This window comes from Semicossyphus pulcher, unplaced genomic scaffold (genome assembly GCF_022749685.1).
Source record: "Semicossyphus pulcher isolate SPU_LCO1_2020_fin unplaced genomic scaffold, fSemPul1.0.p SCAF_22, whole genome shotgun sequence".
Lineage (NCBI taxonomy): Eukaryota > Metazoa > Chordata > Actinopteri > Labriformes > Labridae > Semicossyphus > Semicossyphus pulcher.
Genome location: NW_027211696.1, coordinates 9,568,200 through 9,580,062, shown reverse-complemented (window position 1 = coordinate 9,580,062; position 11,863 = coordinate 9,568,200). Strand labels below are relative to the sequence as shown.

Genomic DNA, 11,863 nt, shown 5'->3' with positions numbered 1-11,863 from the left:
CACTGTCAATGGGAAAAGAGACGATCGGCATCTATAAGCGGGTCTTCCCGGGTCTGAAAAACCAGCGTTGGATTCTTGTTGGGTCATTCAAGGTTCCCAGAGGATGAATCCTCCCGACTTTGGTGATTCCCTTACTTTTCCTGTAGTGCCAAAATAAGGGTTGGAGGTTAATTTTTGACCTTTAGGACACGTTGCCGGGCTTTCTTTCAACTTCTTTTGGTAACTTGCCAAGTTTTCCCACTGAAGAAGCTCATGAGATTTGGTTTAAAGCTGGAAAATTGGACCTTGTGTTGGAAATCTGTTGTGTTCTGGGATTTCAACGAAAGTTGGTACAGATATTCATGACCCTCTGAGGTTGAATGTTCATCTCTTGTCTCTTCATGCCCAGTACTGTTTTGTTGCTGATCTTATAATTTCTATTTACAGATTCTGTTTGTTTGTAGTCCAAGTAGTATTGACCAATCACATATCAGCAGGCTTTGGTTGCATGCAGGAAAAACTTGTGTTTGTGTGGAGAGTTAAAGGGGTGAAGCGCAATCCACCGTAATGCAACCGGCTCCCATTGGCGGTCATCTAAGACGATTTAGCTTTTTATTCATCTCTATAAACAGATATCTGTATGTAAGCACAGCTAACAATCTGTTATTAGACGTTGTATGTCAACTCCAGCGCCATTCTCGCCTCTCAAGTTGACAGTCGGACTGTACACAATGCAGCGCACAGAACAGGAAGTGAAAGTACTTATTGCAAACTGCTCGCGACACCACAAGCTCCAAAAAGTTGGCCGTCTCTCCCAGACTCTGTATCGTCAGCATTCCCAGCCACAACAGTCCTTGCTGTATGTACGAGAGGACAAAAAGGTTCAGAATAATCATCCAGGCTTCATCCAAAACAATTAATAAACAAGGTGATGGGTTCACTCACAAAATCTGGGTTCCCTCGAGGGCCACAAAAGGCCTGAACCCGGGCGGCGCCCACACTGCAGCGCCGCCATTCACAGTTTAAAACAACAGCGTGTCCTGCAGCTCATTTGGACGGACAAATCCTGTCAGCCTACATAATACTTATTTGCCGGGCTGAATTGGTTGGCCAGTGTCTCGGGCCCAGAGATAAGTGGAGAACTTTCCAGATGACTGGCGCAGGACAACCCCGACCCGTCATCCCGCTGATTGCCACACACTCCTCTGCTGCCTTTTTGGCAGCGATTTCTCCAGGGGCCCCCGCTCTGTCTTTGAGTATGTCCCCATAATGGTAATGGGACACATGCCTACTCCTCCACACACGCAGGGTTATATCACAAAAACACACACGTAGACACACACATACATGGACACAGTGTTCGTATGTCTGCGTGTTAAATGTAGTAAGTCCCAGTCGTCCCGTCCTGCCAGCTTTGTCTGCCCTCAGCTGTTCCGGCCCGGTGCCTGTATTGTGCTGCCGGGCTCATTACCAGACCAGAAGCACTGTGGCCCGAAACCTCCTCGCTAATAGGCCCAGAGAGAGACACAGAGGAGTTATTTCTGCTGCCGCTTGTGTGTGCAGCAGTTTAGTTTTTTACTCCTTTGGCAGCAGGACTGTTAATGTTTAACGTTTGCGGCTGTTATTTCTCCGCTCGGACATCAGCTGGTTTGAGGAATTTGAAGCTCTGTTCCTCGTCCCCGTGAGGCACGTCGACTTAAAAAAAAAAAAAAGCTCCTGTGTATGTTTGAGTGTATATGTATGTGTGTGTTTCTGCATGCCTGAGCAAGGGACCGGAAAGAATGAGAGTCCAGGAGGTTGATGGGTTGTCTGGAGTGGCTCAGGACACTTGAAAGACAATGGGATGAAATGCAGCTATTGTTTAAAGTTTACAGTGCGGGCGCAGGAGAGGGATACTCAGAGAGGGGTGTAAAGAGGTGAGTCGCAGAGATGGTGAAATGTGAGGACAGCGAGGGCTCCGAGAGGCAGAGAGAAAGAGAGGTGCATACTGTAAACAGAAAGACGTCAGGGCTGATCTTCATCAGCACGCAGATACCGCACAGGCTGAACTGATATTGAGGCGTTTAAGTGATTGTCTCAGTCGGACAGAGGCCTCCATACTGTCGAACTCAGAGGTTATGTAATCTGAGGGCTTCTTTAATGGTGAATTAGGCCATGAACCACACAGAAGTTCATGAACTGAAAATTATTTCAGAGGTTGCAGTGGTCTAATGAGACGACACAGAGGAAGAAGATAAAACCTGGAATATGAGGCAGGTTCAAGGGTCACATTTAAACAGTTTCTTGATAAGACATTTTTAAAGTAAAAAAAAACAGCTTTCTAACAGGTTTAAAACACCAAATAAGTAAAAAAGTAAGCAAATACATATTTTGTCACAATAGAAAAATAATATCTGTATTTTTACCTTTATAATAAGTCTTATGCAGGCCTAATTTAAACTTTATATTTATTATTTATACGTCTCATATTTTGTGACAACTGGGCAACCACATTTACTGAACATTTTTTATACATTTATATCTTCATAATTGGCCAACTGTTTTATACTTTTAATGCAGAGGTAAAACAGTTATGAGCTTTATTTTCTCTCCTGCACGTGAATGCTTGTCGTTATTTTCATGTAATTACGGTAGTTTGATTTTAAAGTCTCGTTTCTTATAACACACTGCATTATTCACACACTACAATAGTAACAGAGCTCGACTGTCTGAGCGCGCGCGCGCGCCTGAACACCCAGCCTGACGTTTCTGCCGGTTTCGGAGCGGTTCTGGAGCGCGCGCGCGCGAGGCCTCCTCTCTCTACACTCCATCATCGTCCCTCGCGCCGTCCCACGCGGCGGCACCAGGTGGGCCGCGGCGGCGCCGAACCGTGGCGTCGTTAACGCGCCGCAATTATGAGGCCGCAAAGAGGGACGAAATAATTGCAAATAAAAGTACATGATGCAGAAAATAAAAAAAGGAATTAAACAGATGCGCGTGCTTTCAGGATCATTGCTTTCGTCCTTTTGAAATGCTGAGAGATGCGGAAAAATATGCAACATTATAGGATATTCAGCAGACGTAAAGTAGGCCTGTAATAATAATGATAATAATAATAATGATAATAATAATAAAAAGATGTAAGCACACCAAACGACCTCTGCTGTGTTAAAAACTCATAAACATTTCAAAATAAAATTACTCAAAGCTCTATATTTCTTAAACACATTATTATAAATGCTCGTTTGTAAAATCAGAACCATGCTTTTAAAAAAAGACGACATCAACAACAAGAGTAAATTTGTCATGCTTTAATTAAAATAATTCTTTAGAAATTCCTTATTTACATCTGCAATAATATTAATAACAGTATAAGAAAAAATAGTCACAGTTCTTACCAAACATCAGAACATCAGCATGACAACAAACTCAATTTATTCTGACGCAAAACAAACATGTTTCAAGCCTTGTTGGTTTTTGTAGCCAAATCAGCGTCATCAGTCATTCTCTGAGTAAAACTGCATCAATTCATCATTTACAATATGTACATATTGTTAGACAAATATGTTCATCTTCTTTGAGGGGCTTTTTGTGATTTTTATGTGTCACCTTTAAGATTATTTTCACGACAGGAGATCACTGAAAAAATTTACAGTGGAAAGAAGTCACAAAAGGAATTTGCAAGCAGATTTAGAAAGAGGAATTAATTTATGATGATAGGATAAAAAAAATGCTGTAAACAAAAAGCAGGCATAGTTCAGTAGAAAGAAGTTGCATATCTGTGCTCACTGGATCAGCGGTGTTGTGTTGCAGATGTGCGAGAAAATAAAAGTCTTTGGCCAAAAAACAGCGTGAAAGAGCTCCTGGGAAGAGTTAGGAATGTGTAAACGTGCATGAGTCAAAGGTATCACTGAATGACAAATAAATAAGACAGGTGGAGGTGTGGTGGAGCAAAAACAAGAAGCAAGAGTCTCCAGTTCACGTCCGGTTTTCATGCCTTGGTCCTTAATCACATGTGTTACAGCGCTGATGTAAAGATCCAGTCTCTAGTCTTCCAGGTCCATCAGCAGCACCCGAGTCCCCGTCCCAACCCAAGCGGAGGACTAGAGGTGGTCGTAGGCGGCTGCAGATGGAGGAGCTGTGCGGGAGGCCGAGCTGTAGTAGTACGGTGAACCTGCAGGGGGAGACACACAAGGAGGGGGATTCAGAGGAGGAAGGTAGGAGACTTTTCTCTTTATCCGTCTTATCCTCTGTTTTTACAGCAGATGGTTGAAAGTCTGAGCTGTTTGTCCTGCGAGTGGATTTTGTCTGAATTCCACTCATGACTCTTAAGGAGTTAAAAGATGAGAGAAAGCAGGACTTTCCTTTTCTAAACAGGCTGATTGATGCTACAGAGGAAGATGTCCCAAATACCTCTGTGTTGGAGGGTAATACAGAGTCTGCTGACGGTCCCTAGCGTCAGAGGCAACATGGAAATGATTGTTGTGACTCTTATTTTGAAAGTCTTATCCTTCATCTACTGTGGCTTGGACTGTTTGGCTTTGGACATAAACAGCTGCTTTACTTTCATTGTGTTTGCACGCACGTCATTCAATCTTGTATGAGAAAGTAGGCGTGTCAGAGTCACCTCAACCTAGATTACTTTATAAACATAGAACTAGAAACACAGGATTAAAAATTATTTGACAAATGGATGCACAGGTCCCGTTGCTGAAAGCTGCTAATTCATCGCTAGTGTCTTCTTTTATTTTGAAATTTTTTATGCAGCTGTCTTGACCAGGACTCCCTTGTTAAAGACATTTTCTGTATATATCCCTGGTAAAATAAAAGTTAATTGAAATATAAAAATGTTAATGTAATGAGGTATGATCATTTCTTCTGTAAATAGTTAATACATTAGGATAAATCTGTTTATTTTAGCCTTTTTATTGTTGGTATCATTTCCAGTATTGTTTATGCATGCCGCGTTTTTTTTCCAGATTTAACTAAACTTAAATATGTGAAAAATAAATAAATAAAACTACATTTATTATAATATACAAAGCACTTAAATAAAGCCTTGTTAGTTTTGCGTCTACTGTTTTCCACACAAGGTAAAAACTGCATTATTTGTCATGTGACTGAGGCAGTTTGTGCGCTACTTCCTGGTTTGTTGCTCCTCTTTTCTCATTTATGACTACATGTTTTTGAACTGAGTTTTGCATCTACATTATATGTCTTTTATTTTGAAGAGTCAAAGTAAATCTATAAATAATATTCAAAGGCAGTACAGTACAGACAGTGTGTCCTCACTCACCCAGTATGGAGGAGTTGGTGAACCTCCAGGCATCGCTGTAGGAGGTGTAGGGCGAGTGGCTGTAAGTCTGACCCGAGTAATCTGCACCTGCTGAGAGAGAGGAAAACTTCATCACACACCGACAACAACACAGAAACATTTGTTATTAAAAGGCAGAGCCAAGACATCGCCGGGAGCTCTTTGTGTGCGTGTGTGTGTGCTTCAGCTCATAATTCACCAACAGTTAGTGCGGCCTGTAAACCATTAATCTGTGGTGCAGGTGGATGTCTGAGGGTAAAATCCCTCGGCCCAGTGGTGCGTGCATGCAGCCTCTACGCCCTCTCTCTCTCCTCGGAGCTCGGGCCTCTGAAATGCCCTCCTCCTCCTCCTCTCTCCGTCTGTCCTCCACTTCCTGCTTCTCCCTCTCTGGTGCTCCTCTTTCTCTCTTTTCTCTTTTTTTTTTTACATTCCAATATCTAATTGGTAATTATGTCGGCTGGAATGAATCCCTCAGCTCCCCCCACCTCCTCCTCCACCTCCTCCTCCTCCTCCTGTCCTAACCCCCCTCTTTCAGTCAGTAATTGTGTAGCAACTCTTCCTCACAGCGAGCCCACCAGAAAAATAATAAATCAGACCCTCTCATTTCGCGCTTCGGAGGGCAGACTTCAAATAAAAAAGGCACATCACACACACACACACACACACACACTGACACACACACTCTCTCTCTCTCTATGGTCGTATGCAGGCATCCTGATGTCGACACACACACACACACACACACATCACAAAAACCTCCTCCTCTTACCCAGACTTTACCCTCCCCTCCTCCTCCTCCTCCTCTTCTGCCCACCCTGCATCTCCCTCCTGGGCCCCCTGGTTCCCATGGCGATGTGTGGTCAGAGGTGTCTGGGTGGGGGGTGTGGGCAGCAGGGCGGAACCCCCCCGCCTGCTCCCTGTACCCCCCGGGCCCATGTGCACCCGCTCACACACACACAGAACAGCACCCTGGCAAGACAACTCATTGACTCAGCCTGTTAATCTACAAGCCTCCTTCTCTCCTTCCCTTCCTTCCTTAATTCTCTGTTTGGACTTTAATGTGTGTAAAAACAAGCTAAAGACGAATGCGTCCTTACCTGCTACCATGCCCGTGATGGCGGAGGAGGTGTATCCGCTCTGGGCGGGGGAGGGGATGTGAGGTGGGTATCCTGGCAGGGTGGAGCTCACCATGTCACGCCCTGAAAACACACAAAAACACACACGTTTAACATCAAGAGGGAAGTTAAAGCCACTTTACACTCTTAAAGCTATAGGACGCTCTGGTTTAAGGTTTGTTTTTGTTGCACAGAATATAAAATACACAATTACTCAATAAAAAAATATGTTAATTGTCGTATTGTTTTTTTTTTAAAGGTAAAAATGCCAGAGGTGATTGGTTTCAGCTACGTGGATGTGAGTACTTCCTGGTTTCTTTCTCTTAATTGACAGTAAGTTGAGTTCAAGTTAGCTTAGCTTAGCTTAATCAACAATCAATCAATTAATTTAAAACCTGATCAAATAGAAAGGCAGATTTAGCGATAATGAGATGAAAAAAAATGGTAGTAGCTTTGCAGTAATTGCCCCAAAGACGCACATGTAAACATGAATGAGATGGATCCCTGTGTTACCTGAGATGATAGGCTGACTGCTGAACTGCCCGTACACAGGTGCATGATGGGAGAATGAGTTGAAAGCATTGGGGAAATGATTGGAGTTGCTGCAGCTGCCGCTGACAGAGACAGGTTTCTGCAGCGCCTGCAGCTCCACAAACGCCAGGTTCGAGACGGCCATGTTCGGGGAGGGGCTTGTGCTCGTCACTTCTGGGGACATTTCCTGTTTCAGACAGAGCGGCAGCGACTGGAGGGGCTCTGAGGCGGAGGAGGACGAAGGTGGGTGGATGGGAAAATGAAAATGTGAGCATGAGTGGAAGTATAAAGCAACAAAAAAAATGGAGTGAAATGACAAAAACAAACAATGGATGAGGGGCTGGAGGTCAAAGAGTCTCACCGGTCACCATCGTGTAGCTCTGGTGCGCCGTTAGATTCCGTCCAATGGCGGACGAGGATGTTGAGAGGCTGGTCTTGGCCTCTTCTAGGCTGCCATTGATGAGGGACAGCGGGTACAAAGTCTGCAGATGATGAACAGGGATTAGCTATTAGCGTTCATCGTGTGCTCATGTATGAAGGAACAAAAATACACGTGTGCAGGTCAAAACAAATAACACAGGATTTTATGGCACAAAGTCGTTCTCTACCTGCTCCGTCTTGCTGCCGGACGCGGAGCCGAATGAGTCGGGGGGATAGTGGTGACGATCGAACCCACAGTCCAGATGTTGCGTGGCCGCCGAGAAGTGATCCACCCTCATCTGTTTCCTCGGGACGCCCCCGCTGCCCTGAGAGTCCACGCTGTGCCGACAACTCTCCTGATCACCTAAGAGAAGATATCATTCATTAACTTATTCCTTATATGCCCCGCCACAGTGAAGCAAAATTACGCCAATGTTTGGTGTGTCGTTTATGTGATCTAATTCTTACTGTCGTCGTGGCTCCTCTTGCCCTCGGCGCTGGGTTGAGGGATCCCCAACAAGCCGCTGATGGAGTAGGTGGAGCCTAAAGAGTCTGAGTGTGGAGATTCAGGTGGAGTGACAGCCGAGCTGGGGACTGAGAGAGAGAGAGAGAGAGAAACAAAAACATGTTTGAGACAGAGAGCGGAAATGATTCTGTACATCTCACTTTAGTCCTGTTACCCCAACGCCATGATCTTAATCCTACAGAGCGACGAGCATGGTCTTTAATCTTTAACCTTAATCCTCCACAGTCACATGATCAGGCTCGGTGTTATGGCCTCTGTTGTATGTGCATGTGTGTGTGTGTGAATAGGAAAGACTCACTTAATGTTTGTCCAGGACTCAGGCCTTTTCCATCCAGAGGCAGATTGAACGGCTGCTGGACTTTTGTTCGGATTATTCTGCAACAAAAACAATAATAAGTTTACATTTAACCCTTTTCTTTAAATGTTGTTTAATGGGTGTTAGCATTAGCATAATGATAGCATATCATGTTTCAGAGAAAATGCATTAAATCCATCCTTTTTCTGACATCCAAGAAGCTCGATTTCTACATGCTGCCTCCCCACGGAGGCTTATTTGTACCTCTAACAGGATTTCATTCATAATTCATTGTGTCACCTGTTAATGGAGCTCACGCTGGGCACCGTGTCGCTGTCACACACTCCCTCCGCCAGCAGCCGGTCTCTGATCTCCCAGGCGAACATGGTGGGATTCTGCCTTTTGTACTCTGCGATTTTGTCCACGACCTTCGGCGTGGCCACCTTGGGTTTGGAGCCGCCGATTACACCGGGTTTGATGCTGCCTGTCTCGTAGTAACTGGAAGAAAAATAGAAAGGCTTTTACTTTGAAAAGTCATTGCTTCATCAGACTTTTAGGGGTCAAAGGACACAAACAGGCTGATTTACAGTAACAGGACGTTGAGTAAGGTGCTCACCGTCCCAGGATCTTGCTGACGCAGCCGTGGCTGACTCTGAGCTGCCGAGAGATGTCACAGGGCCGAACCCCCTGGTGGGCCATGTCCACGATGCGTTGCCGGATCACCTCCGGAAGCGGGCGTCCATTAACAAACATTCCACCTAGTTGGTTAAGACCCCCATGACCTGGGGGAAAAGGGGGGATGAACACTTATAAATGTCTTGGAACTAGAGACGGTGACATACCAACATCATGGCGCTACATTTGTTAAAGTCATACACACCTAGACACACACACGGCACTTTTTGTTGGACAAGGGGTTGAAATTCAACCCCTAAAAATCTGCCGTCTTTTTCAAAGGTATTTAAAAAAGAATGACAAATTACACACTTTTCAAAGATACAAACAGTCAAAATAAGTTGTTGTTAAAACAGCAAAAAACATGACAGAGAATCTCTTTGTAAGAGTTGTGTGATTCAGCCTACAGGATAAATAATCGTAAAGTTACTAAAGTAAACAGAAGAGAAGCATTAGGGGTGCCATCGTTGTCAGGACTGTAATGAAGAGAGCAGTGGAGGGAAACAAACAAGGATGCTGTGAGTACAGGAGAACATTTTGGAACACCGATATTTTTTAAGGTGAATTAGACAATAAAATTGGATCTGTTTGCCACACTGTCATCTCCATAGAGCTTTTTTATTTTGATCGAAAGTGTCCGAATTAAAAGTATTCAAGGTTTTACCTCGCAGCACAGCTTAGTTTTCAACAGATTATTACGAGATGATGTAGAAGATAATCGGTGCTGTATCAATAATAGCTGCACAATCTCACAATCCTTTGTAAGCCACTAAGTGATTTTGGATGAAACATAAATCTCAGTGTCTCAGCTTCGAGTTGTAAAATTTCAGCTTGGAAATTATAGGAAAATATGTCAGTTAGTAAATAATCATAGAATACACTTGAAATTATAAAAAAAGTAAACATAATGCCTCAACAATTATTTTGTCCATCTTTTTCTGACATTTATAACATATTTTGTATGAAATACATAATTTATGTGTATTGATATTACCACATTAAAGTAAAAATTTTTCCTCAAAATTATGGAACAACATTATTTTATTCATGCACACATTGATTTAATATATATAGATAGATATAGATATATATATGCATATATATATATATATTTTTTACAATAAATTAGGTTACTCTCGGACCATGCAATGTATTGCTTATGCATTTAAGACATATACATCTTATTGATCACATTTAAATACAAATGAAGCTTATAATTCACTAATCTCATGTAATTTAAAAAACATTTCACATAACTGAAAAATAACTATAATAAGAATAACTGCAATAATTATAAATAAAAAACAACTCTGTACATTTGTTTTCCATAATATAGGCTACTACAGTTGTAAAATATCGCACCTGCATTGACCTAACTTAAATGACGTGTCAAATCCTGCTCCAGCAAAATAACCTACAAAACTACACACAACAAAACGGTAAACAGCAAAAGACTCAGCGCTCGCGCCTGCTGCTCTATCTTCTCCATAGACTGCACGCTGGTGACTCTGCAAGAACACCATCGCTTTTAATTTAACCCATTGAGACGCTTCTCTTTCTCAGCCTTTTCCCAGCTTTCATTTCCACATCAAACAGCCGGACGAGGCCGAGGAGGGGAGGAGGGGGAGAGAGGGGTGGGAGGAGGGAGGGAGGGAGGGGAGCCTCTATTAACGCTGCCAGCGGAGTGTGGAAAAAAATCTCCCCGCCAAGCTTCATCAACCTGCAGGATATTAAAGCGGAGCAGACCCGGGGGGGCGGAGAGGAGAGCGAGCGAGCCAGCGCACGTGCACGTTCGCGTTCACGCGGACGGTGCGCAGTACACCGCGTGCACAACAAAAAACAAAGTGGGAATTCATTAAGAAGGAACTAAAGATAGATAGATAGATAGATAGATAGATAGATGTGTCCATATTTAGCTAATATGTGGCTAAAGGTGACTACTTTTTAGCCAAATAATTCTCAAAACCATAAAACTTTATTTAAATTGAAGATTCAACATTTTATTTTGGTCTTTGAGACCCTGAATTTTGTTCGTCACTTTCTGTTGTAAATAGATGCTCCTTTTTATAGCCTAATACTTTACGTGTGTGGGAAGCGTTTTCTTGTTTATATTTTTGGTCAAACTTATGATGTCACCCTTTTAGTTCCTTCTAGATAAACTGCAAAGGGTTGCTTCAATATCAAGATGAATGTGTTTAAAAGTATGCACAATATTGTACAGCCATGACTAACACGACATGCTAGCCACACATGCTAACACTTAGCCCTAAGTCCTCATATTTACTGATTTTAAGGAGTTTGTAGTATGTTAACATGTAATAAATACTTGATAACATATATTAATCACAGTTTTAAGCAGGACATTTGTTTAATAATAGCAATATACAATGTTATTATACTGTATGAAGAAATATTTTATATTATTACAGAGTTCTAGTTTAAAAACACCCTACATGAATATTACGTTATATTTGCTTAAAACTACAGGGCTGTTATTGGCAATACGATATGTATCACGATACAGGGGGTATGATTCAATGTATCGCGATACCTTACTAAACTGTAACAAGCTGATATATACTGAGATTTAAACTTAAGTGCAGAGCTGTATTATATGTCAATAAGTGTGAAGATAACAAGATTATTGGGGATTATTTTTTCCAAACTTCAAGCTACAGAAAGAAAAATTACAAGGGTTAAAAGTTAATCTTACATGCTGAAAATGCCAAATAATCTAAAGCGTTCAGCGTAAAGGGGAAAGTGCGGTTAGTGTAGTGTATTTACCTCTCCCACTGTTACTGGACATTTCCCTGAGTCTCTGCTCTCTGCTCCACCAGCTGAACGTGACGCTCTGCTCCACGTTGTCCTACTTTAAAGTGTTTTTACTCCCCAGCCTGCCTCGTCTGGCATGAGTGTGCTCCTGAACGCACCGCCGACCACACGCTGCAGGAGAACACAGAGGGTTTATGAAAGTGGCTGTTTGTCATGTGTGACGCTGAGAGCTGGTACAGAACAAACACTCAGCTGGT

The 11,863-nt window shown here is 42.8% G+C and overlaps 1 protein-coding gene across 2 annotated transcripts; it reads right to left on the bottom strand.

The window, feature by feature from the left end:
* Window positions 1-4,061: 4,061 nt before the first annotated feature.
* Window positions 4,062-11,640, bottom strand: pax8 (paired box 8). 2 transcript variants are annotated; one of them, XM_069673234.1, is made up of 11 exons: window positions 11,619-11,640; window positions 8,776-8,941; window positions 8,460-8,657; window positions 8,163-8,239; window positions 7,807-7,932; window positions 7,527-7,702; window positions 7,280-7,400; window positions 6,901-7,140; window positions 6,370-6,471; window positions 5,255-5,344; window positions 4,062-4,132 (listed from the first exon to the last, which is right to left on the bottom strand). In XM_069673234.1, exons 1-11 carry the CDS (start codon window positions 11,638-11,640, stop codon window positions 4,062-4,064), a joined length of 1,389 nt encoding a protein of 462 aa, XP_069529335.1. The 2 variants fall into 2 exon arrangements, with proteins under 2 accessions (XP_069529335.1, XP_069529336.1); XM_069673235.1 differs by having other exon boundaries at window positions 5,255-5,341.
* Between the last annotated feature and the right edge of the window lie 223 nt (window positions 11,641-11,863).